The sequence below is a fragment of the Sapajus apella genome, unplaced genomic scaffold (assembly GCF_009761245.1).
Source record: "Sapajus apella isolate SASKATOON/1434 unplaced genomic scaffold, GSC_monkey_1.0 scaffold24, whole genome shotgun sequence".
Lineage (NCBI taxonomy): Eukaryota > Metazoa > Chordata > Mammalia > Primates > Cebidae > Sapajus > Sapajus apella.
Window position 1 is genome coordinate 24,656,731 of NW_022436964.1, and position 27,942 is coordinate 24,684,672.

Here is a 27,942-nt window from a genome sequence, read left to right on the forward strand (position 1 = left end):
GTGGCGATTCCTCAAGTACCTAGAAATAGAAATTCCATTTGACCCAGCAATCCCGTTACTGGGTATTTATCCAAAGGATTATAAATCGTTCTACTATAAGGACACATGCACACAAATGTTCATTGCAGCACAGTTTACAATAGCAAAGACCAACCCAAATGCCCATCGATGATAGACTGGACAGGGAAAATGTGGCACATATACACCATGGAATATTACGCAGCCATCAAAAATGATGAGTTCGTGTCCTTTGTAAGGACATGGATGAACCTGGAAGTCATCATTCTCAGCAAACTGACACAGGAGCAGAAAATCAAACACCACGTTCTCACTCATAGGCGGATGTTGAACAATGAGAACACATGGACACAGAGGGGGGAGCCCTACACACTGGGGTCTGTTGGGGGGAAATAGGGGAGGAACAGTGGGGGGTGGGGAGTTGGGAGGGGATGACAAGGGGAGAAATGCCAGATACAGGTGAGGGGGAGGAAGGCAGCAAATCACACTGCCACGTGTGTACCTATGCAACAATCTTGCATGTTCTTCACATGTACCCCCAAACCTAAAATGCAACAACAAAAAAAAGATGTTAAAAGCAAATAGGAAGACAAGGGAAAACACAAGGGTCACTTGTCAGTTACTACATGGGAAGGCATTGGTCAGAAGAGGCAAGACAGAGGAGTAAGTTCATGAAAACCCACATGCTACAAACTTGGATACAGGTAGAAGGATGGCGGGACTACGGATTGAAATAAGAATGCAGTGTTCTGGAGGGATGTTCATGGGGCGAGAAGAGGATGAAAACCTCTGGGCGACCCTGAGGCTGGTGGGACCACTCACATAATAGTAGTACTTGCCTCAACTTCTCTCCAGTGCAGAACAATGAAGACATTTGACGTTCTTTTTTATGTAAGACTATTAGCATGTTTCAAGCAATTGTCTTGATTATTTTGAATCAAGATGTGTTCTGTGATCGGCTATGACATTGTTATGAACTACTACCATACATTCAAAATAATTAGGCATTACAATTTACAAAAACGAAAAGGATTATTAATAACGTATCAGTAGTTAATACTCCCACGTGTTTATAGTCAACATTCTGTCAACAACAAAACCCTAAAATGTATTCATTAGTATAAAAAAAAAAGACTTACATTTTACTTATATTTTGTGTGTGTGCTGAGCAAAGGGAAGGCTGTTTTAGCTCTCTATTACTTCCAACGCATAATAGGTATTCAAAGAATGTGACTTTTGAACAGACTAAATAACGAATGTAAAAAAGCACATGTGGATTAAGACAAAGTTACTCTGTTTTAAAAGAGAAGTGGCATTCTTTCATCTCAGTGGCCTTTTCCATTTCTACAAGAAAGAGCAGGAAGGGGAAGGAATAGGTACTATCCTTCACATTAATGCTAAGGGTGTAAACATTATAATCTCTTAATTTGCCTTCCTGCTGGGAAACAGAGCACTTCAACCATACTTAGAAATAGTTGAGAGACTAGTCTGCTACTGACATATTTTTTTTAAAACTAAAAATAAATCCAAGTGGGAAAAAATGGCAGATTAAAATATCATAGCATCATAGAATCTGACATCATCGTGCTGTGTTTTTTACCCAAAGTTTGAATCTCTTGCCTCTCTAGCACCCCCAGAAAATGATCACTCACCTCGAACTCCTAAAATTGCCCTGGCAATTTTCAGGAAGCTGAGATCATTCCAGAGTTCTTCCTGGGACCAAGCCAAAAATCTGTCACTGTCTGAGGCTGATTCGGCTGTCTGCATGAACGCAAAATGAGTGTAATCCCTCTTCTACATGACAGTCCACAGAGGCATCCACCAGTTTCATAACTGGTTTAATTTTTCCTGCACCCCAAGGGACCAGGAGAATTACATTTCCACATTCTCAGCCCAACTGTCTTTTCTGCAAGAACTTTCTTAAATGAATAAATAGTGTGTCATTTTAGAAGCAGAGCTTATCAAAGAAGAAGACCATTGTTTGTGCGTTGTGTTTTTTTTTTTTTTTCTATAAAATAGTAAAGTTGAAGCCCTTCATAGTATGGTAAGTCTGGAAGGCTATTACTTAGAACACGAGTTTCTCTAGTTTCGTTCTGTTATTTGATAGTTATTTTTAATATACTGTCTTTCAGAAATGAATAGGACATGATTAATCCATTATTGGTAAATGTGGTTTAAAATATGTTTCCAGAAGAAGCAATGGTATTACACTGAGCCGTGTACAAATTTTGACCCTCATTCTTCATATTTGTGAATTCACCTACTTGCTAAAATTTATTTGTAACCTCCAAATCAATACTCATAGTGACTTCAGTCATTTCATACAGTGGGAAGATACTGGAGTTACCCAACACACGCATTCACAGCTAAGGTTAAACAAGGCACCCAGTTTATGCATTTGTTGCAAATGGGACTAATGAATTCAGAGGTTTGATCACCTCACAACCAGGTGTAGTTTTATTCATAGCAAAAGCCCCCACAGCCTGTATTTCATCTGATAAGACACCACATAGATTAGCGTTGAATGTTATAAGGAAGGCCAGGACAAATGAGGGTAGACTGAAATAGAGAAGATAATCAAACACTCTTAAAGACTGAGTCAATTTCATTTTCCTTTTATGTAGAACCCTACAATGTAGAATCCTACAGCTTCTCATATCTTTGCAAAGATAACTACTACAAAGGAGATTATGCAAGAAATAAGAGGGCATATTGGGATCTTGGACCTTTTGACATGAGACTAAATGACAAAATGAGACAAAAGACATGAGACACAAGACAAAATGACAGACATCCAGTCACTTCCAGGAACAAGTACCTGTTAGCCAAAGTCTACGAGAGTTGGACAATATTTAACCCTGACTAGTCCTCATATTTCACAAAAAAATCCACACATGGCAAGCAACTCCACCAAGGAAGAGGGTTTCCAATGTTCCCAGTTTCTGAAATCAGCTCAAGCTACTTCCGAAGAAAGGAGTGCCCACCCATTCTTGAGACTTCTTTGCTCCTTCTTTTGTTTGGCCTGCTAAGTCCTTCTCCATTTGAGGGGTGAGAAAGACTTCTTTTTAGCTGTCTCTTTCACTGCCAGCCTGCTTTGATAATGTTCTGGGGGCTTTAACAGAATGACATTTTAGACCACTCTAACGCAGCTTAGCCACTGAAGCTGAGCACAGCTGAAGAAAGCACTCAATTAGCAACTCCAACTTCAAAGGCTATATTATGCTCTCCTCAATACACATGTGTAACTCCCATTAGCATTAATGGGAGCTCTGGGAGCCCACAGCTTGGAGAATATACCTCCAAGTCTGTTTCCCTGATGAGCACACAATTAAACCTTATGGCCCAAATTTTTCAAGGAGGGCATAGTAAGTACACCAAGTACTCATGCAAAATCAAATGTGCTCACTTTGAGAAAAAGTAAGCTATCACCACTGTTTAAACATGAAAAAAGAGCTGTCTAAATTAGGTCTATTTTAATTTCATTTATCCTCTTAGGTGTAGACAATGGCCTTTCATGGTGTTTTGAGAAAAGTCACTCCTCTGTTTTAAAAGGTGAATTACATGTTTTTAGAAGCATTAGTTCACATTGCTTAAAAGGCTCGCTAGCCTCAGGGGTAAAAATGTCTAATAAGAACAAAAGCATTCTATGTGAATTTCCTACACATAAAATCTACCATGGCATCTATATACATCAGTGGCTTTTCCTGTCTTCCATTTAATAACTGTATTCTTAATACAGTTATTAATAACTTAATAACTCAAAATTAGGAAAAAATTGATTAGACATTAAAAAGAAAAAAAAAAACTGAGAGAAAAATGCAGGCCCTAATAACAAATTTGTCCTTATCAGGAAGTAACAATTTCCATCTTTTTCTCTTATTCTACAGAGATTTGTCCATATTTTTTCAACATGAAATCAACATATGCTTCAGCTTCAATGAAATATGAATATATGTTAGCTCGTCTGTGCTACATCCACAGCCTCGAGTAACATCGTAATGGAGAAAATAATACTGATAATTTAGTACCATTTAAAACGATTCATTTTCTGTTGTTCAGACATTTCCCCAAAATTTAAAAAGAAATGTATGAATGAAAGTTTTTACATATTATAAAGGAGAGTTAGCTAATCAGTTTTAAAAGTATACAAGTGAATTGTTGATCTAGAATTGACACATAATTCCCTTTACCATCAAACCTTGTATCCTGAATTTTAACCACATGAGGCTATTTTAGGTACTGGAACATCAGTACAAATCAACTGAAGGGCAACGAGCCAATGAACTTATCAAAAAGACAGGAGTGTCCCCACTAAGCTTACAGGAGTGTTGAGATGCCAGGAGACTTTTCGAATTGTAACATGGCGGATGAGCGAGAGGAAAATTCCACCCTTAAAATTTCATCTAGTACCTGGTCTTCATAATTTCATTTTGCACTACTTTAACACTTTGCTTTACAAGTCTGATAACTACCATCTCTTCATAAAATTTCAAAGCCCAAGGGTTAAGGGAAAGAAACGTTTCAAAACTGAACACAGAAATCCCTTACTTCAGACTCGAGGCAGACTGAATAAAGAATGATAACCATAGATTCAATGATAAACCATGGTCTGTGGTAAACAGAATTTTTAATGATGACAAATGTGAGAAAAATTCACTATTTCTTATCAGAAAAGATTGTGGTTTTTCTCTTCTATCTGCAATCTTATTCATAAAGTTGCAAGCTACTAAAATAGATACCCTACTTTCAGAGTATATCTCACATACAAAACTACCTTTCAAGTGAGAGATAAAGACTGCTGATGGTATTACACAGGGGCTAGACGTTTTATTCTTAGATGTTTTGGCTTTGATTTACTCTGGCTAAAAATACTAATAATTTATGCTATTAATCTTGCTGAAGTGAACATGCCCTCCCTGAGAGGCTAAGCTGAAACTCATCCAAACCTTCAGTTCGCACAGAACACAGCTTTCCTCATATACAAGTTCAGTTGGTAGTGGTTTAATCAGGGATTTTCATTGTATAAAATGGCATTTATTCGAACATATCCATGAGTACAACCATACTCTTTCTATAACTCTTGTCCAGAATAGTTATTTACAAATCCTTTTTTTTTTTTCCATCTGTCACTTCTATAAGAGATAAAAATATATTTCCATTTGATATAAATCAAAATACACCAAGAGTTCCTGAACCTTAGATGGGTCCCGGGATGTGAAATAAATTGATGAGTAATAACAGCAATTACCTAAAATACTTGTAGAAAGAAGGAAGATAGAGAAGAAAGAAGGGAAAGAAGACGGAGAGAATGAAGATGTTTTCTCTGTGCCTCTGATAAGGTTTGCTCAACGAAGCACCCACGTTATGACCTGAGAGTCAGCTGTGATTTGTACACTTCTCAGGAGAGAGAACTGCTATCTCATTTTGGAGACATCCTTATAACTCTTACCAAGTGGATGTGCAAAACCTGATATACAGAAGCAATTTATTTCTATTCCTGATTACCAGGCTACAATCACCTTCAGATACGTCACTTACATGTCCCAGCTTTTAAAATGTACCGACATGTATTATTTCAGCAAAATATTCCAGTGCCGTCTCTGCAGCACCCCTTGTCTCGGTACTAGGATAAGCAATACTAATTTCATTCCTACTTAAAAGAACAAACAAAACTACTTGGTTTTTAAGTCTTACAGTCTTAATTTTAAAAATCCAAGACTTGAATTAAAAGGGTCCAAAATCATTAAAATAATAAAACACTTGAGTGCATAAACTTTCTTAAAAACAAGCATTCCATAAGTGCATTGATATACATGCATAAACGGGTGAATTCAACCTTTCTTTATTTTTAGACTTGGCAGAAGTCGCCATTAAAAGGCCCATCTGATATGGCAATTTCAGCACAGAACATACTCGCTAGGAAACAACTAACTAGAGAATTAAAGATGTACCGTCTTTGAGACTTCCTAATTAAAAAAAAAAATCGCTAACTTTGAAACTGGTAGGTTGTCTCACTTAAAGCTCTTGATTTTTAATTGCCATTTCTTTTCACACCCAATTAAATTGTCAGAGTAGTGAAGAATTGCCCAACTGAGTAGAACTGTGAGGATCTTCTCAGTGCTGCTTTCTGCAGTCTTAATTTGCAGATGCTTTTGCCTAAAATAAAAATTTAAAGTCACCTCTTCAACAATAAGACCTGTAAAGCTTCTACCAACTGCCGTCTAAGGCAGACACTAAAAGAAAATTTGCTTCACGAGTTTGGGGCCATTTGGGTTCTAAATAAGATATTATCACGTTCCTTAAAGTGATAAACATTAAATGAAGACCACATAGGTAAAGGGCTTGGTACTCTTCAATTAGCACAGCAAGTCTATCAACTGATAACATTCAAAAAGCACAAACAAAACTCACTCTAGACTGTTCATTTTCCTGAAAACATATTGCGTAGAAAGCCATGAATGGTTATCAAAGATTCCTGTGAATATTTTTCTTAATAAACGGGGACTAATTACTTGTTAGATTCTCAGATCAATGGTACTGTACCTAGATAGTCTCTACCAGAGGTTTCAAAGAGAAAGCATGGAGTCATAAAACACTAAGACGACTCCGCTCCAACATATCTGTAATGACGTGCCCTGACCTTTCAACTTTTTGTGGTTGCCTCAAACACTTCAGAAGTATCTTTGTTAATTTATTTATTCTTGTTTTTCAGATGGAGTATTGCTCTGTTGCCCAGGCTGGAGTGCAGTGGCATCATCTTGACTCACTGTAACCTCCACCTCCGGCGTTCAGTTTACCTGCCTCATCCTCCTGAGTAGCTGGGACTACAGGTGTGTGCCACCATGCCCAGCTAATTTGTGTGTGTCTGTGTGTCTGTGTGTGTGTGTGTAACTGGAGAAAGGGTTTCACCATGTTGGTCAGGCTGGTCTTGAACTCATGGCCTCAAGTGATCTGCCGGCCTCAGCCTCCCAAAATGCTGGGATTACAGGCATAAGCCACCATGTCTGACCATAAATTTCTGTTCTAATTGACAGATAAAATTGTATGTATTTACCACATAAAAATGATGTTCTGAAGTACTAAATATACATCATGAAATAGTTAAATGTTGCTCAGTAACACATACATTACCTTACATAGTTAGACCACTTTTGTGCTTGAGAACACTTTGTATCCACTCTCTTAGCATCTTTCAAGAATACAAAATATTATAAACTATAGTCACCATACTCAACAATAGTACTCTTAACCTTACCCCTAACTGAAATGTTCTATCCTTTGACTACTGTCTCCTCAAACCCCCACCCCACAATCTGCTCAGCTCCTGGGAACCAACATTCCACTCTCTACTTCTGTGATCAATTTTTTTTAGATTCCACACAGTGAGATCACATCACACAGCATTTGTCTTTCTGTGAATGGCTTATTTCAATTAACATAATATTTTAAAAGATAACAAAGACGTACAACAACCAAATGCATTTAAAAAAAAGAAGTACCCTCTTAACTAGCCTGTCAGTGATAACTATGTCTTCTTTAATGTATTTTTAATGAATTTTCTTTTTCATAATCATTCATCTCTTACATCCCACTCAACCCCACGTTTTTGTGTTCTCAGGGTTCTCTTTCTACCCAGGTTACTAAGAAACTCAAGGATGATGACTAAATGGCCATTACACAACCAGCTCAGTGGACTGGAGTTGGGATATCTTGTACACATTCCCATCCTTCTCCTAGGGACCCCAAAACAAAAAGTCAACCCTTACACTTTTCTGTGCCACATGACACTAGATCATACCCTTTGCAAAACAGCATTGAAGTGTGATGTGGAGCAGTACATACAGAATAAACTCTGGAGTCAGAAAACCCGCTAATCACCACGTTTAACAGCATGTTTGGTCAAGCCGCCTCGGAACCTCAGTCCCTCTGAACTTGTAGCTTCTCCAGACAATGCACACAGACCCCTATAGAAGTTAGTAAACTGCTTAGCAGACCTCTCTTTTAGGATCTGCTGAACCTCTATCTGAATCTCAGATGGAACACTTATATATTAAAATGCACACGTTCCCAGATTGCATTGAATGCTTGGTAATTACTAATTCTCTAGGATTTTTTTCCTTTGTTTGTTTTTATCTTTGCTTTTCTAATCGCCAGTGAAACCTGAACAAGCAAATAGGTTCTGTATCATTTGCTCACGGAGAAAAAAAAAATCTGAAGATCTTTTAATATTTATTTTACAGACAAACGCTTTAAAGAAGAAGTCTCAATCACCCCTGCTTCTGCTTGTCTCTTCTCCTTTAATACACAAGACAGCATGCCACTCATGGAGAATCATTTCAGAAACTGAATTGGTGAATTTTAGTAAATAATGCCACTAAACTTAAGAGCCAGATTATATCAAAATAAAAATTAAGAACTTACAGCGTATTGATAAAAAGGTTATTTTGCATCAGTGATGGTGGTGGTGGTATTGCTCATATGGAATGAAAGGAGACAGAAACCTTGGCCTTTCAGAATGGAGAAACTTTAACCAGGTACAGTCCAGTTAATGGTGGGGGTGGGAGGGTGGTGGGGAACCCTGCGTAATATACAAAACCATCCTGTTACAGGAGAGAGCAGCTGATGTGCCCTGCTTGTGTAGTATTGTATGGTAAATAGAAAAGGAAGAAAATAGGACTAAGATGTTCTCCACGAATTTAGAAACAGAATTATAACCACTGGGCAAAGTCCTTTTAAGTCTATATTAAACCATGGAGGGTGATTCAGAAAGGACATTCACCCCTCTACGTGAGGCTCACATTCAAGTGTTGAGGCACACAAGTATTTTGTTTTCAATCATATATAAAGTATAATCCAGTTCTTATGTCCCTTGTCCCCATCCCACCAGCAGACTTAGATATTATAAAGTCTGAAGCTTATGAAGCTGTAAAGGAAAACAGATACAAAAATATCATTTTTACAAATGTTAGAAAAATATATAGTCAACTGGAGATACTGGTAGGCTTCCTGAGCCTTTGGAGGGCACTGTACAAGGGAGGGGACCTAATTCCAAGGAATCCTCACCTGCAGGGTAAGCTTGCCTCTACTTCGACTCCACACCAATTACTTCCCTGCACCATTCCCACTGAGATTTTCTGGCACCAGAGTGTGGCAATAGTTTGGTGAGGGTCTTGGAACAAGAATTCATCTCACTGGAGGACACAAGAAGCGTGGTCCCTGAGCTTAATCAATGCTGTTAGCATGTAGTTAGCCAGGCTTGTGAAAAACACATCACATCAGCATTTCATCATTATGCTGTAAAGTGTTCTTAATTTAAAAAAATCTTTTTTTTTTTTTTTTTTTTTTTGAGACGGAATCTTGCTCTGTTGCCTAGGTTGGAATGCAATGGTGTGATCTCAGCTCACTGCAACCTCTGCCTCCCAGGTTCAAGTGATTCTCCTGCCTCAGCCTCCAGAGTAGCTGGGATTACAGGTGCCCACCACCACACCTGACTAATTTTTGCTTGTATTTTTAGTAGAGACAGGGTTTCACCATGTTGGCCAGGCTGGACTTGAACTCCTGACCTTCTGATCCATCCACTTCAGACTCCCAAAGTGCTGGGATTACAGGTGTGAACCACCATGCCCAGCCAGGACCCAATACTGTTTCCTCTAGAAAGGGAGCTGTTATCCATGAGAGAAGAGGAGTACAGGGGTGGGAATTCTGTGCTTAAATTAGGGTTTGGGGTTGTATTTCGACATCGTCATGTCTCCCTTAACTTTGACTTAGAGACTGGATTCTGCTAAGTTCAGTTTCAGGCTGGTCCAGCAGGTAGATCTCTGAAAGTGAACTTTTGTGTCTTCTCTCCTTGTCTCTGCATCTGTTGCTGTCTTGACACCGGCCAATATTTGCTTGGTTTTAAATAATCACAATCATATTTTAAACAAGTTGATCAGGAATTAAGAAAAGATTGGCTCAAACCCCAGACGTACTGGGCAAAACCCCAGTCCTACTGGGCAGCATTTAGTGTCCTCCTTGGCTCTTTGTAGTGGGTTTATGTCAAATCCTTGAGAATAATCACTTAAGTCAGAGTGAACTCTTCCTCCTAGATGATGATTTATCTGTTTGTAAGCTGAGATGAGGGAATTCCATTTGCTACTGAGCCAGTGAGTGTTAACTTTATTAATGCATCTTTGCAACTAAGATTAATGGGACCCATAGTGAGTCAGCTGTAGCACTTGATATCAGTTTATAACAAGCTTGGCAATACCTGGAAATTCAGATCTATCATCATAAGTTATAATGACATGCATAAAAACCTGAGTGTAAATCAAAGGCTCTTTAGGGTACAAGACTCTAATCCCAGATTTTAAAGCCTTAAAAAGTAACTTATCTAACAGAGTTCGTGTTTCAGAGTACACTATATGCTAATGGCTTTTCCTCAAGGGTTAAAATGCCTAAACTGCCATTGTTTAACAAGTAAATATTTTATTATAAAAATCAATTTTGCTTAATGAAGTCTTCTGAGGGAGAAGATGTTTTAAGATATTTTACTAGTACACTTTAAAATCATTTCGTATTTAGGTATGCTCTGTCATCTGCAACTAGAGCAAAAAAGAATCATAAAAAACGGTAAGTGCGGCAATAAAAACTCCTTTTACTCTTAGTTGGGAGAGAAACAAATGGGAATATTACTTTGAAAGTAATTACTAAGTTTTTTATTGCACCATATTCTCTCAAAATCCAACCAAAGCATATCCCAAATCTTCCTATAAATGAAATACAAATTTTCTCTCAGAACATTTTTACTCATCAGGAAAAAAAAGGTGAGTTTAATTTTTCTGTCAGTTGAGGCTTCATATGTCAAACACATCTTACATTTCAACAAACCTTACTATCATATTGATGGAATATTCAAGGAGACATTAGTTCTTACTGCAAGTACCAGCTTGAAAAGGTGTACGCTGAATTACTGCGAGAGCACTTTTCTTCTAAAAATAGACTTCTTATCTCCAACCACAGTATATATGTATAACTGCCTTGTCATTTTAACCAAATTTACGGCTTCCCATCAAACAGAGAGATTGAAGCTTCCTTGAAGCAATTGGGGGTAGTGTCTTTTCCATCTTTTTATTTCTAATACTTAGCACACTTCGTGGAGTAGAGAGAGCCAGATGATCAAATGAATAAATTCATGAATTAATACAAATTGCTTCTCATATACTGCATGGCTATCCTTGATGTGAAAGCAACATCTGACATTTCTAATTTTTTTACAATAAACTTTAAATTCAGCAGTTCAGGAGAAAAAAATATTTAGAAACTTTTTCCTTAAACTTGTCATTCATTCATTCCATCAACACATTTTGACTAGTAGCAGTGGTTTCGGCCTGGAATCCCACCGCTTTGGAAGCCAAGATGGGAAGACTGCTTCAGGCCAAGAGTTCATGACCGGCCTGGGCAATATAGCAAGACCCATTCTCAACAAAAAATTTTAAAAATAAAAGTAAAAAATCAGCTGGGCAAGGTGACTCATACTATAGTCCCAGCAGCTCAGGAGACTGAGGTGGGAAGGTCCCTTGAGCTTAGGACTGAGAGGTTAGTGAGCTACAATCTCACCACGACATCCCATCCTGGATGACAAAGTGGTACCCTGTGTCTAACGATCAAATAAAAAAACACAAATGCTTACTGAAAATGTCAGGCACTGTGCTTACTGCCATGTGTACAGTCTGGAGCAAAACAAAGCCACGCCCTTATGGAACTTGTAGCCTAGGCCATGCAAACTAACTCTGTTGTTTAGGATACAAGGAAAATTTCATCTAATTTTCTCTTAAGTATACTCCCCTATCATTTATGACAGAACAACGTTCAAATTTCAAATATTTTGTGGATCCTACAATGGCCAAATGGTGGCATCTGGACCACGTGATTATTTAGTGGACAAAGTAGCTGGACTTAAGAATTATAAAATTATGTATATTCCTAGCCTTAGAAAAATAATTCTGACTGTGCCAAAAAATTCTGCTTCACAATTGGCGCAGTGCCCGTTAATCAAATAATTTGAAATTAACTCTTAATAATAATAGTACATAGTAATACTAGTGATGACAATGATAATCACAACAACAACTCACACTTCCTGAGTGCCTAGAACTTTGCTAAAAGCTTTATATCAATCATCTCTTATAAGCATTCTCTTAAGTTTAGGAATAGGTCTTCTTATCTCCACTTGACAGAAACACATTGAAGCTTAGAGAGGTCAGGAAATATGCACATTGTCACAGAACAAATACTGGAGTTACGATTCGAACTCAAGTCTGTCTTTTTGCTGAACCCATCCCCATAACTAAACCTTCTATCACTTCCTATGCCAACGCTGGTAACAGAAATAACAGGAAAAAGAAAAAAGCAAGAAAAGATTGTCTGTTATCTCTTTAAATGTTTCAATGATATTTGAAATTCTTCTGCTTCTAAAATATACCAGTAATGATGTTATATTTTCATAAATATCAAAAAGCAGGTATAGATTTTTAGCTACTCTGTGACTTAGACATCAGTATGCGATCTAAGTATGACAGTATGACTCTAGTTGGACCTAGGCCGTTAAAGCAATTGACTACCTGTCCTATCTAATGTATAAGCGTTGTGAAGAATATGGAAATGTGTGTTAACGTAACAACAAGCATAAATGTAAGAGACGGAAAAAAGGAACTAAAATTCCTGGGACTGTATACCAGCATAGCACCAATAAATGATCTTCAGTCTTTTAAAATGACTTGATAACACTGTTAAGTTTACAGATTGTCATATCACCTTATTTCCATGTAAAAAGCTGTTTTTCAGCCCCTTGGATTAGGGACTATTTGAGAAGACACAGAAACTTATTTTCCAGTGTTCTTCAGCCTCCCTTCCCTTCACCACAGCCATGTATACATAGAACAAACACTTACTGAATTGCTATGTGCTAGCACTACCCTAGATGCTGGGATTCAGTGGTGATGGGAGAGCCAAACCAGCTAGCTCAGCTTCAAAGGGATAGAAAAGGGAGAAGGAAGGAAATTAACATTTTTGGACAACTTTGTTATTACAGTTACTGTGATAGATGATTTAATAAATGTCATTAACTTCCCCCAAACCACCCTAAAAGATAGCCAGGATCTCCCTCAACCCTACAGACAGGAATTTAACATTCAGATTTGAGTAATGTGTCTAAACCCACACAGGTAGGAAGCACTGGAAGGTTGATACAAAGTCATGTTTATCTAGTCATAAAGAGCATCTCTCTTCACTGCCTCTGTTTCACTCTGTCTCTGTTTGTACTTCCCTTTGCCTTGACTTTTTGACTCTCAGTCACACTTTTCATCCTACAGTGGCCACTGAAATAATGATTACTTTGTTCACTATATGTAAAGTGGGACTCATTCCTACCCAAATGGCCTCTTACTGCATTGTGTCTACATAACCATATCTATAGATTCTTGTACATATGTACCCGTTCATGCCACAAATATCTCTTGGGTGTCCAACAAATGCCAGGAACATTTCTAGGCCATAGAAAACTGTAATGGAGCTTATACACAAAGAGGGAAGAGGTTTATAGAATAAAGTCTCACGAAATAGAGTATAATATCACATAGTCAAAGTGTTATGAAGCAAATTAAACAGGTCATACACACACTATATACACGCTACATGTACAAAACATGCATATATGTAAATATACCTCCCCAACAGTTTTTGTATAAATATTGATCGTCAATACCTAGCTTTATTAACAGCCATCACGTTTTTATGAGCTCATAATTTTCTACCGTATTTAATTTTCTAGTTGACTGGTAAATGATACATCTGCAGTTACCTACATAATTAAACAAATACATAAACAGAACTATGTATGTCAATACTTAGAAAGGGAGAAAATATCTGAAAACTGTAAATATTGATTTTCTGGTCCCACTTATGATTTATAGTTTCATCTTTTTATAAACAGCTCTTTCGGTATTTATGCTCCAAGAAATATAGTATCTCTTCTGGGAAAACCCAAACCATGATCAAATCTTAAACCTGAACACAGACATTATCAGACATGTGAGAAAAATCTCAATAGTGCTTACTGAGATTTTTCTTAATAAGCACTATTTTCAAACACTTATTATAAAAATCTATCAATTAACAATCTACTGTGTTAAAGGGTGAAAATAACATTTATTTAATGCATGAATAAAGTTTAATAATCAAAGATAAAGTTCTAAGAAACAAAAAAGAAAGCCATGGAAAGATTTAGATATAAATTAAAATACAGCTCATTTTAAATGATGACAGGAAAGAGAGTCTTGAAATGTTCTGACTATTCCCCACCTAGTAGTTAAAAAAAAAAAAAAAACTTGCTATCTTTAATAAAATATATTAAGAATACTGGGATGTGTGTTATCATGGTTGTGTTTAATGTGGCATTAATTCACAAGTCATTGTTTTTTTAATAAGATATAATAAGTTACTTGCTCTTCTAAGGAGATATGTAATTAGAGCTTTGATAATTAAACTCTAGATGAGGCATTTGGTATATCTGTGCCCTAAATACCAATAAATTATGCATGCACAACTTTTAAAGCTACATCTTAATTAATAGCTTAAAATAAAACTAATTTGGAAAACCAGGACACTGAATTTTTAAAAACTGTTCAAATTTCATCAATGAAAGCCAACCATCTAGTTTTAAAGTAAAAACATCAATTCTGTATGAATGATTGTGACTATTTGATAGATTAAGTGAAGAATTTTAGTAAACTCCTTTGTAATTTTCAGCTCACATAAAGATGGTCTTGGTTAACATAATCACACAATTTCTCACTTATTAGCTTTTTCTCCTTAGCCAATGAGTCATGTCCCAACCTCATTTTCTTTTACTCTACTCTTTCATTTCTACTCAATTCTGACCTACCATTGTTTATACCCACCTGTACTGGTTAATTTTATGTGTCACTTGATTAGGCAACGTATTTGGAGTGCCCAGATATTTGGTCAACTGTTATTTTCAACGTTACTGTAAGGGTGTTTCGGGTTGAGATTAACATTTAATTTAGTCACCAAGGGAAGCAGACTGCCTTCCCTAATGTGGGTGATCCTTATTCAACCAGGTAAAAGACTCAAGAGAACAATAAGGCTGACCCTTGCCTGAGGAAGGAAGAACTCCTCCTATCTTCAAACTGGGACATCAGCTTTTTCCTTCCTTTGAACTCAGTCTGAAACATCACCTCTTCCTAGGTCTTCAGCCTGCCAGCTACTGGACCAGAACCACACATAAGCTCTCCCGGGCCTCCAGCTGACAGACCTGGGAGACCTTGAGACTGGTCAGCCTCATTAATAATGTCAGCTAATTTTTTTTTTAAATAAAACTCTTCCTATATATGTATAAATCCTGTTGGTTCTCTTTCTCCAAAGAACCCTAAAACATTGCACACACCTACCATCAATACTTAGTGATTTCTTACCTAAGCCACCTTGCTCATGAAGCTTCTAGTTTCTACTTCTCCCTCATGTTAGCTCTAACTCATAGAATCCTAAATATTCTTCATGCCTCAACCCAGCTGTCTGCCCACTCCCATAGTGTACCTCCCTTGTAGTATTTTGCACACTTTGCAACCATGGCGCTTGAGAATTTTTCATTTCCCATCATGCTTGTCTGTGGATATGTCAGCTGAAAGAACATTGTTCTTCCAGGATAACATCTTGTATACAAAGTAAATATCTGAAGGGCTGAAATCCATTGTCACATGTAATGCAGCAGGTATCGTTTCAGGCTTGGCAAAACCCAAAGAAAATCTTAGCTACATGACCAAGAACAAATCATTTCAAACTCTCTGGACCTTGGTTTCTTATATCAAAAAATAAGGGGTGAGGCTAGGTGAACACCAAGTTCCCTTCGAGCTCAACATTGCTATGATTCCATTAATAACTTAAGCAGCAGTAAACACTTTCTATTCATTTCAAAATTATTAAAAATATTTTAATATGAAGTCAAAAGAAGAAAAGCTGTTCTTACTTGAATACAATGATTTACAAGTGCACTTGTTTTAAACTTCTGAGCCCTTTTTAGACATGATCTCAGTGTGGAAAAGTAAGTCACAGTTCCAAGGAAGGAGCATGCATCACCAATGTAATAGTCCTCAGAAGGTAGATCAGAAGGAAAATGAACAGCCGCTCCTCACACATACACCTTCTCCCCTAAATTTTCAGTTTTAATGCTCCCTCTTACCAGGGTCTCCCATAGGCTATCCACATGGGTTTCTGCCTTTGTGACCGCTGATACCCAAAGAGTCACTGTTTTTAAATTCTAAAGATTATACCAAAGGAAGTCAGGAGTGTTCTGCTCACTTAAAGTGGCTCTGCCCAGCACCGCCTTTTTCCAGCATGGAAATGTGTTACACAGGAAGGCTTTATCGTGTTGGTATCAATTTATTACAAATACTCAACTATTTTATAAGCCTCCTCAAGTAATCTTCAGTCAGTACCACAATTGTCAGCACGTTTCTTCTGTGTTGGCCACCCTTCCTTTTGTTTCAGCCTTTCATAAAAATCCTTTTGTGTGACAGTCAAGCAGCTGTGCTTTGTTCTTCAATGTTCCTAGCCTCGATCTCCAGCCGAGACCACTTTATAACATAATCGGCAAAGTACCGTTTTCACAGCGGGGACAACTGTGTTCATCTTCAAAAAGAGGCATTAATAAAATGAGACTGTAATGAACATGCTAATTCGGATCACAGGGTACTGTGCAATGGCAGAGATAGTTGTCTGCCTTCTCCCTCAAAGATTGTAAAAGTTGTATGTTTTTTTTTTTAACAACTGCTATAATGGCTAAGATTTTTTGAAACAGACATATTATGCAAACATTTCTCTCTATTTCCCATTGCAGCGCCTTCTCTGCCTCATCCAACTGCTGTGTGTTTTACTATCTCAGAAACAGTCACCTTCAGGGAGCAAATTTTTTCCATCTTGCAAGAACTGACTTGCTGAAACTGGCATGCCAGTGAATCATGGAAAGCAGGAGAAGGGTGATCTGACTGATCACATCACTAATCTAAGGCCTTCCCAATGCCCATCAGGCAAAAAAAATAAATAAATAAAACAAGAAAGTTAACAGATTTGCTTAAGATGCCACAGCTATTTTGTAACAGAGCTAGAGTGGGAATTCAAATTTCCCAAGACCTAGACTTGAGTACTTCACATATTATCTTTTGTCCTAATGGTGACCATTCACAAATGATATGTTTATATGTTAGAGTGGGTACTCACACATAAGTATCACTTGATGAAGTATATTTGCTAAACTAGGTAACTAAAATGCCTCGTATCTGGTAAACTAGCTTTTTACATAATAACTGTACTGTAGATATGGTCTATGAACAAGCTAGTTCCCTATAAATAGATAAGAGCAGCAATGCTATGTATCATACCCTGTTCTGTTGTGCTAGCAGTGGTGGTGGTTTGGGGCTGTGCTATTTGAGAGCAGCCCAGTCTAAAAATAATCACAGATTTTTTTAAATGACCCATTACATGCTGTTTGAGACAAGAGCAAAATATGTATTTTCTGATTACTCTCCTAAAAAAAATTCTAAGTTCAAGAAATATAACAATTAGTCAGAGGTTTAGATTCAAAGTTGATTAAATGGTTCTAGCCTTGTCTTAGAGAACAGGAGGTTATGTAAGCAAGAAGAAATAATTATTGATGTCTTCCTCTTGCCCCAAAGAGGCAGGTACCTCTGGACTGCTACTAGAAAGAAAAGTCTATGTATGGCGATACCTCATTTTCCCTGCCTAGTGACTGATAACTCGTACCAGAGAGAATATTTTCATCCTCAGTTATCACTGCATAAATTTGTATTACATGGTTTCCTGCTGGTGTCTTTAGTCGGGAAGAAACTGTGACCAGTAAACTAAAGAAACAGAATCAGTTCCATTTGGATGATAATCCCTGTTCTTACAGCACTCTCTCTGGTCCTGAGCTTGCTCTTCACTGAAAGCCTGATAGCTAATTCACTGTCCTTAGCAGTATTCCACAATTAGTTAACACACAGCCCTTAATAACCTCAGTGCATCCTAAGGCCTTCACTTACAGTTCTGCTTAGGATGGAAAAACATATGTATAACAGATATACTCAGCCTCCTAAAGTCTTTTATAATTAGGGAGTCAGTATTTCCTTTTGTTTCCACAGCCAAGACAACTGAAGAAAATTAAAATGACGTGGAAGACATAAGCCATACATTCACCTCATCCTTCTCCTACTTCTTCTTCCATGAACCACACCCTATGGTGTAAATGGTTAATTCCCCAAATATCTTACTTTGCAGCACATTCAGCCTGAGCTTGGGGTTATCCTTCCTAACTGAAACACAGTTTTTGACAGTAAGGCTAATTTGAAACAAGTTACAAAGGGAAAGTTTTTCCTGAAATGCTCCCTTCAAGGCATATGGGTGGTCAGAGTATTATCTCAATGTCTTCTTCATTAACCACAAGGTCAGATATTTGAATCTCCAATTAATTAGTTTCTCCAGTAGCTTGCGTAACATACATGAGTGATCTTCATCCAGTTCACTTAGACAAAACCCATCATGACAGTTGGCACATTTTTGGCATTTGTCAGTAAAGTGGGGAAAAAGTAAATGACCCATGTGGACAAAATGGGAATCTAATGAGGGCCATTGGATGAAAAGTGTAAAGTGGCCTCCATCTACTGCAGAACAGGGTGCCTGAGTGTCTGCCAACATCATCTGCAAGAGAAAGTCAACCACAAAGTTCCTCCACTGTGGTATAAACCTCCACGCTCATTTATTTAGCTGTTCATGATATGCAAAGACTATGAATGTCAGTTTACACTGGAATGTTATTAAAGACTACTATTAATAGAATTAACAATATTTAGAAGTTTTAAGCAAACGGTGACTCTAGGAAACAAAAATAATTTCCATCCCTATTTATTTTATCCTAAAAGGATATATAAAAGTATTCTATTTTAAGACTATGTTTAGACTACTTTTCTGTTATCCAAAATACTTATGAGCTTTTCTCATAAAAGCTCTAAAACTGCTAAATGTAATCTTTAAAAGAAAGGGTTAACAACTCAAATCATAAATTTTCATATAAATGTACTTATATACGACAGATGTTCACACAGAAGGTTGAGATCATATTAAAAATTTTTGATGTGTTTGTTTTATATGGGGATTAGCTGTGTAGAAGCATAGGAGATGATGAAACTCTAGCCAGCTGAGAGGTAAAAGACATTAATCCATGTGAATTTCTAAGTAAAGTGATATCTTCCTCCAACATTTTGTTAATGTCTTCATCAGACACATAAATGCAGGTCAACCACATGACCACCATTATTTCCTTTTAAGGAATTCAAGGGATTTGGAAAGTGAAAAAAACTCAAAAGCATTTCTGATGTTTTATCGTTGTAATATACTTTCTATATGATGGCACAGATTCTAAACTAGGTAAATAAATGGAGATTAAAATTTTCAGTCTGGGCGAGGTGGCTTACACCTGTAATTGCAGCACTTTGGGAGCCTGAGGCAGGCAGATAATTTGAGGTCAGGAGTTTGAGACCTGCCTGGCCAACATGGTGAAACCTGGTTTCTACTAAAATCACTAAAACTAGCTGGGCATGGTGGTAAGTGCCTGTAACCCCAGATACTAGGGAGGCTGAGGCAGACAAATTGCTTAAACTCAAGGGATGGAGGTTGCAGGGAGCCGAGATAGTAACACTGCACTTCGGCCTGGACAACAAAGCAAGACCGTCTAAAAATTAAAAAAAAAAAAAAAAAAAAAATTGAAGTAGATGAAAAAAGGAGCCAGATGCTTCAAATATGAACACCTGAAAAATGACTACAATTTTCAGACAAGCTGATGTGAACTATGTATGTATATTCACAAATATGTATATTTTCCACAGTGCATATTATAGCACATATAAACATAGTCTCTAAGATTCCTAACAGCTCTAAAATCTAATTTCTAACTCCTGTTCTTTTTCCCCTAATGTCTTACTCTTGCCAATTGTTAGACCATTCCTTCCCTTAACTTTTTAAATATTTTAAATATATTATTTTTAAAACCCATTCATATAGTTCAACTACCTGTAGGTCACAGACTATGATGTCCACCCTCAATGCCCGGGTTTACTGTTGCTCATTGGTGGTAGCTGACTTGATTGCTTTAGAATTGGTGCTTCTTAGCCCATCTGGGTATCAATGACCTTCTCTAGCGTCGTGTGCCTGGATTATCGGAATGTCTCTGTGGGGTGAACACTATCACGGGTGTCTGTTGCATACTCTATGGGATTCACTGTTTGTACCAGCTTTTATGTTAAACTGTTTGGTCCTGAGTATTGCACAGTAGGAATAGCGCTAGAAGGCTTACCTGTATGCAGAAAGCTGCCCCTCTTACTCCCAACTTATTTTATATATGTATGTATCTTGCTGAAGTATTAAAACTCCAGCACTAAAGCATATGGTCCATTTGGTTATCTTGGGTTATTATATTACAATTGTCTTTTCTGTGGGAAATCCCTCCTTGTTTTTAGCACCTGGAAATTTCTATCTCTTGTTTGCAAGCCTAACTATGCTTTTATTTTCAGATACTTTGCCAACATTTCTATGTGCTGGTCAGGGAATGGGGAACTTTCTGCAACTTGGCTTGTCGTAACAGCCAGAAACGTAGCTCAAGTCTGACTTGTTTGTTTTAAAGCAGCATCTGTTATATGCTTTTAAAAGATATTCATCCAACTGTCAATATTTACCTGCAACTTAATAAGGTGTTCATATTATTTCAAACATATTTAAGGAAGTATACGTAAATAATCTCATTTTCTCAGCCTCTTGAATTAACTAATTAATTTTGCTTCTTAGATAGCATGTGTGTGTGTGTATTTAGTTTCAAAACCACCAGGTAAATTTGGCCTTCATTACTAATTACTGCTGGCCTCCAAATAAGTAAGTTCTTGACAATGTCAATAGGGTGTACCTCCCTTGAGGGAAACCAAGATGTTTACAAAATCAAACCTTTTTATGTTATAAAAGATACAGAGTAAATCCATCCCTCCATGTGAAAACAAATGAAATAGAGGGGAAATGTACTTAAACTATGTAAGTTCCTCTATGAGTCTGACCCTTTTCTTTCCAATTTCCTTCATCTTAGGAAAGTCTATTCTTCTAAATTCTAGAATACAGCAAAATACAACAAAACAAAACAAATGAGTTGTGTGAGGGAGATAAAGAGATAAAGGCACAGAAGAGCTAATCTGGAAATGTCAACAGCTAGGTGCCTAATTGGGAATGTTCGTATCTCTACACAGAAGGCTGGATTAGAAACATACAACACGGTCTTCATCACTAGCCTTTACTCTCCAGCACTCCCACTGCAAAGGAACTCTACAAAGTGAACACACTGTACTGGAGATTTGGCAGCTCACCCCGAGCTTTGTCAAACTGTGTAAGCAACATTGTTGGAAAGAAAGAAAGGGATTTGTCAGCCCAGTTATTTACATCAATACATGTTGGTTCAAGGAAGGTAACAGACACACATCAAACATACTTTTCACATAAGACAGATGTGTTTCTTTTACTTGGTTCTGACCAATTGCTTAAGGAAAGCTCATCTTTAGGTTAATTTTGCAAATATCAATGTCAGCTGTGGTAGTTAATAAAAACGTAGCTGCTGAACGTGATATGAAAAATCCATGCACAAGTAATGCCAGCATACAAAAGCGTACCATATCCTTCCTGTTTCCTTTCTAAATGCTCTGCCAAAATCAAACCAGTATCTGGCATTTGAAATCAATTCTTTTCTTGGCTTTCTTACCTCTGATTTCCCCCCTGAACTCTAGTTCCATCAAGACCCATAACTAGAGAAGGTATCCATTGTCTAATTAAAGTTCAACTCTTATAAACATTTTATTTAACTGCATTTCCCCTTTAAGCATCATCATAATGCTAATCTTTTTAATGATGCTACAAAAGAGATAACAGAATTGCAACAATGGCACAAACAACAACCTTCACTTGAGCACTTACCCCGTAAAACGGTGAGTCTGGTGGATACACTTATTTCTCCCACATTATTTGAGGCCACACATTCATAAATGGCCTCATCCCTCGGAGTCCGTAAGGGTTGTATTCTGAGAACTGATCCAGACCCATCGTCAAACTCTATTACCTATTAGAGGAAACAATAGCTGTCACAGGTGTTGTTACAATTGTCTACCTCTCAGCTAAACCTCTCAATGCAGTGTTGGACCAGCCATTAGGCTCAGAATAAACTAGGAATCATTCTGAATCTGAATTTTGATACAGTGGTGAAAAAATATCTGGTCTAATTTAATGAATCTTTTACTAAACAAGGAGAAAGACATGCAACTACATATGCAAAACGTGGAAATTTCTAGTTCCTACTAAAAACTCCCAGGGTTTACTCACTAAAATATTTCATTATGTGCATCTAGGCCAATTTGATTCTATTAACTTTGCAAGAGGCTTGAAGCTATGATGGCTAAACTTCTCAAATTATTCTTTCTCTGACAGCACATATACAAATGTGGATTCATTCAATAATGAGACTATAAGGCAAAGAATTAATGCACGCCACCTCAGATAGCTCTACTGGTTTAAACTCTAATCCTGAACAGTATAGGTGGGCAAACCATGAAGAGAAACCCCATAAATCTAGTACTTAGGGAGCCGAGACAGCTTTCACAACCCAAAAGCCTGATGGCATACATTAATTTTGCCATAAATCATTCCAGTATTTGTTCTAGCTTAGCATTTTCTGCATTTGTAGAGCATTCTTGCTGTAAAACGGAGTCTTGCTTCACCAGGCAGAAAATTAATGTGCTAAACACTAAGCCTGAATTCACCATCATTAGGAACTCTTCTGTGAAACAGTTTAGTGACACTGATAATCCTAGATACTTGTTAGCTAATTCAAGTACCGCTTAAAAAGAAAAAATATGATGATTATGATACTAACAAATAAGATACAATACTATGGAGTCCACTAGCTATCTTTTCTGTAACTGTGCTGCATTCCTTCAGCTGTTCACTGAGTTGTGTCTTTTTTTGCTTGTATTTCACTGTGAATATTCCCGTGTGCCTAAATTATGAATAAACTGAGATTGCCTTATAAATATATTTATGGGATGCTTAATTCCTGATTTTGTGTGTATGTTAACATAGAGAGAAAGGACATTACTATTTTCAAAATATATCCACTTCAATCTTTGTGCATTCTATTTCTCTCCAAATTCACAAAAAGTATCCAAAATGGCTCATTTCCCAATGCACCACAATTTATTTTCGACTCTATTAAGCATACATTTTAAAATAAATCTACTATGCATCTTAGGAAAGAAAAGTTTCATAGTTTCATATTGGATGCTTTGTTAAGCATTTCATAATTAAAAAAAGTTATTTATGAACATTTCATGATTTAGTATAGGGAAAGTTTTAAGCAACTACAAAACCATTTAAATGTTGATTAATTTATCAATAAATGTCATTGTATGTTTAGGTTTGTGAACTATTTCCTAGATTCAAACCTACCCCGTTACAACATACAATATACCACACATTACAAGCCAGTGATATAATTTCCAGTCTGAAAATAATCAGTATTGATTTCATGCCTGCCATGGACCAGACACCCCATTTAGCACTGGGGACAGAGACGGAGCAAAAACAGTCACCGTCTGCTGCTCTCATGGGCCGTATAGACTAGTGAAACCAAATATATACACACACTGTTAAAGACAGTAAAGATTTCCAACCCAGAACTTGATAGTCTGATAAAGCTGCTTTGTGTAAAAAATAATTCATTTACGCCAGAGGTGTTTTTATGACTCTTGTCGGGAATTATGTACTGAGGAGAAATAAGTACATAATTCTGAAATATTTAGTATTAAATTTCTGTTACACGATTTTGTCAAGAGCCACTGTCATTAGCAAGCAGGATGTCAAACTTTTCTTTAACAAAAAATTAACTTTGTTTAAAAATTTTTAAATGTGCAGCAAAGATGCATGCATACCTCATTTTCTACATGACACAGGAAACATTTTCTAAATATTTAAGATGTTTTATACGTAAATAAATTATATTTTAATAAGCGATTTTTCAGACATAATTTCAAACTTCTCACTTATAAACTACAATCCAGATTTCCAATTTCACCACTGTAATTAATTAGGTTTTCTACACATTTGAACCCCTGATCATCCTGTGAGTTCCTATGAAAATAAGTAAAATAAATTTTTTCTGAATTTTGTAGTTGCCATATTTCTTTTAACTTAGAAATTGCCTTTAATCTGCCAAACTGCAAATTAGGTTACAAAGGAGATTAGAAACTCAGGTAAAACGGATGCGTGTTTCATGATTTCAGGCAGTTTGGGGGTACCGGTAGTCCCTAAAATTAAAGCTATCCTTTTCATGTCTTAAATGATGGGCATGCTATCGTGTGCCTCTCTGTGTAGCTTTCAGTACAGCTTATTGCCTATATTTCTCTTCCAGCATGCGCAAATTTCTAAACCATAAGCCTTCTCACAAACACTCAAAAAAAGAATCTCCGATTTATATTTCACCACCTTCAGTGCACTGAGCTCTCTTGAATACAGAAAATCAACTTCTTCAATAGGCTTCTCTGCAATATCAACCTATTTGGGTATGTTTCTTTCAGAGTAATGCAGTACTTTAAAACACTGGAACAAATTTTTCATTCTATTTCACACTACTTGTAAAACACAGGTGTGAGGGGCAGTGGACAACTTCATTTGTTGCTCAGCATCCATTCCCATTCTTGTTGGTAATGGGATTTAAATTTCCTTTGGAGAAACACTGCTCTTTCATTCTAAGCCATGCGATTGGATGGAACTGTCTTCATTCCCAGTACAGAGGTAGATTCCAACTGGCTTAAATTAAGAAGGCTACACTGTCCACCTATCCACACAAATTGGCTCAGGGATGAACAAGTAACTTAATAGGAACCAATGAGATGAGAGGTTTCTGGAGGAGACAAGCCTTCATGCATCCAACAGACGTGGTCCTATAAGGATGTAGAGCTCCATGTATGAAACTGACAGACGGATCCTAGGAATACCACTGAGCCCTTGCACAAGTAGAAACAAAAAATCAGTCCTTGAACTCCCCAATTTCCTTTTTTAAAAAGCCATTTAGAGTTACATTTTCCATCATTTGCAATGTAAGGAATGCCATATTTCAGTGACACCTTATGTAAGAGTAAAGTAAGCAAGTAACATACAAACCAAAGATAGAGCAGATACATTCTTCCCTCAGAGAAACAGAACAATGGACCTAATACCTCAAATCTCTGGTTGCTGACTTTCTTTCCTTTTTTGTTCCACACAATTTTAGGTCTTGGGTCTCCCGTAGCTTGGCAGATGAAAGAGGCAACTCCGCCAGAGACCCCTGTCTGATCAACGGGTGTTCGTGTAAACCTTGGAGGTGCTGAAATTAAAAAAAAATCAACATCACAGTTAAATCGAAAACTGAAACACAGACTATTATCCTGCTGCCACTGCTCTTCCCACCACCATCAAACACACTGCCGTCAGGACATACATTTTTAAAATGTACTATGGAATTAAAAAATTAGAAAAGCACCTTTTACTTGTGAGGGTAGTTTAAAGGGGAAGGAGGTAACTTTCTGGTCAAGTTATCTGTTAGTGCTTTTATTGCTGAAATCTGTATTAAGGTAGAGATCCAATAACATCCGAAAAGCAACATCACACATTAATTTTTATTACCAGTATAAAAAAAACCCAATTTGTCCTCTGTAACAAAATGAGCTCATCAATCAAAGTGAGTAAAATTTTAGCGCTTGCTTTGATGCCACTATCAGGCCACTGCCAGAAAGCAGCACTGCCACTGCTGAGCTATTAAAATTAGTGACATTTAAGAAGAATTCTAGGAAATTTTAAAGAGACAAGAAATATAGCCCTGATTTAGAAAGTTTGGCAAGAAATAGAAATAGAAGAAAATGGTAAATCGACTCTCTAACCCAGATACTGTGAGCTGTCTTGCTTGAAACCTAGCTCCACAATTTGCATAAAAGAAGATGAGTCAGGAAGCCTCTAAAGTCATAGCAAAGCAAAGAATTTTTTAAAAGAAAGATATAGACTCAAAGATTACTAAGGCTAGAAGGATAGACATTGGAAGCTTGTTTAACATCCTCCATCTCCTTTAAATGTTCCTGACATTCTTCTCCCCTTAAAAACTTATTTATTTTTCATCTTGGATTTCAAGATCTAGATATCTATCATACAAGAAAGACATAAAATGTAAATGAATATGCACAAATTTATTCATCATATCGTATCATGGGTTTAGCATCAGTGTAAGTAGTCGAAACATTAAACAGTAGGGGTTTTTGTTATAGTGAAATAAACTATGGCATGAAGATGGAACATCATAAAAGTAGTGTTATATTTATAAAGTCTGTATTCTGTCACATGAGAAATGCTTCAGTCAATAATAAGCCACAAAAGTATAATATAGAGCGATATGTAATGGACAGCAGATAATAAAAAATGCACACACACACAAAGATTGGACAAAACAAATGAAAACACAAATAATGGTGTTCAGGAGGAGGTATTCTAATTATTTTCTGACTGCTTTCCATCTCTTATACTTCCTTGAGTTTTTACAATCATGTTCTGGTTGAAAACGTTTTAGAGTACCCAAACGTTTTACTGTTCCTTTTTTTAAATTTTTTAATCCTTGCTACAGATTTTCTCTTCTCCCTTACTGTGTTCTAGTTACATGTCATTGAAAGTAGTTTTAAATAACCATAGCTAAAACTGATTTTGAAAACAATCCTTAGATTCTAAAAAAGAAGAAAGTCATAACAAAGTTCGTTCTTCTTGGCTCGTCATCACTATTTTCTCTGTGTTGATTTCACGTTTCCCGCATGGTGTTCCCATTGGGTTTGTGGTGTGTTCTGACTCTGCTTGGTTTTCTTGGAGTCAGGGAAGCTGGATTCCTATCTAAACTCCACCATTATGTATATGGATAATCTTGGAGGAAAAAAATCATCTAACTTTACCATTTCTTGGTATGACGCATGAAATACATTAATTTACAGGAATTCCAAAACTATGACACATGAAATAAATTAATTTGTAGAAACTGCTTCCAGTTTCAAGGTTTTCTAGCTTTATATATTATTTTCAAAAGAAGAAAGTTTAGGAAAGTCATATTATTTTCAATGCTGGTCCTAGAGAATGAATTTCCTCATCAGCAAATTCAACTTATAGGTGATCCTGGAACTGGTGAGAATACGGGAACTTGCTTATGTTCAAAAATATTAGGAGAGCAAAACAGGCTCTAACAACCCCACCAGATATCATAACCCAGCATCTCTGTGTAGCAATAGGGACTAGATGATTCCTGGGAGCTGTGGGAAGGACTCAAATTTTTCTGTTATTGTTGAGATGGAGCCTCACTATGCTGCCAGGCTGGAGTGTAGTGGCACAATCTCGGCTCAGTGCAACTTCCACCTCCCAGGTTCAAGCGATTCTCCCGCCTCATTCTCCTGAGTAGCTGGGACTACAGGCGCACGCCACCACACCCAGTTAATTTTTATATTTTTAGCAGAGACGGTCTACTAAAAATGTTGGTCAGGTGGTCTCTATCTCTTGACCTCATGATCTGCCCGTCTCGGCTTCCCAAACTGCTGGTATTACAGGCATGAGCCACCATACCTGGCATCAAAATAATTTAAAATTGACTAACAGTGAGATTACAAAACACTGTATATTGATGTCACTTTTCTGGAAACAAATAAATATATTATAGGTTTTTATATTTATCTTTCTGCTGTTTCAAACAATGCAAATTGGTAATAACTACTTGCTTGTCAGTATTCAATGGAGAAA

At 37.0% G+C, this 27,942-nt stretch overlaps 1 protein-coding gene across 50 annotated transcripts in view; it reads right to left on the reverse strand.

Annotated features, from left to right (window-relative positions):
• The window catches only part of PTPRD (protein tyrosine phosphatase receptor type D), a 2,321,819-nt gene that overhangs the window by 299,587 nt on the left and 1,994,290 nt on the right, over positions 1–27,942 (reverse strand). For 28 of the 50 annotated variants that reach the window (XM_032290736.1, XM_032290738.1, XM_032290724.1 and 25 more), the window contains 2 exons: positions 25,362–25,510; positions 22,072–22,213 (listed from right to left, as the gene is read on the reverse strand). In XM_032290736.1, coding sequence (XP_032146627.1) covers positions 22,072–22,213; positions 25,362–25,510 — 291 coding nt within the window. The remainder of the gene's footprint in view (positions 1–22,071; positions 22,214–25,361; positions 25,511–27,942) is intronic. The other 22 variants (XM_032290743.1, XM_032290733.1, XM_032290749.1 and 19 more) reach the window with 1 other exon arrangement.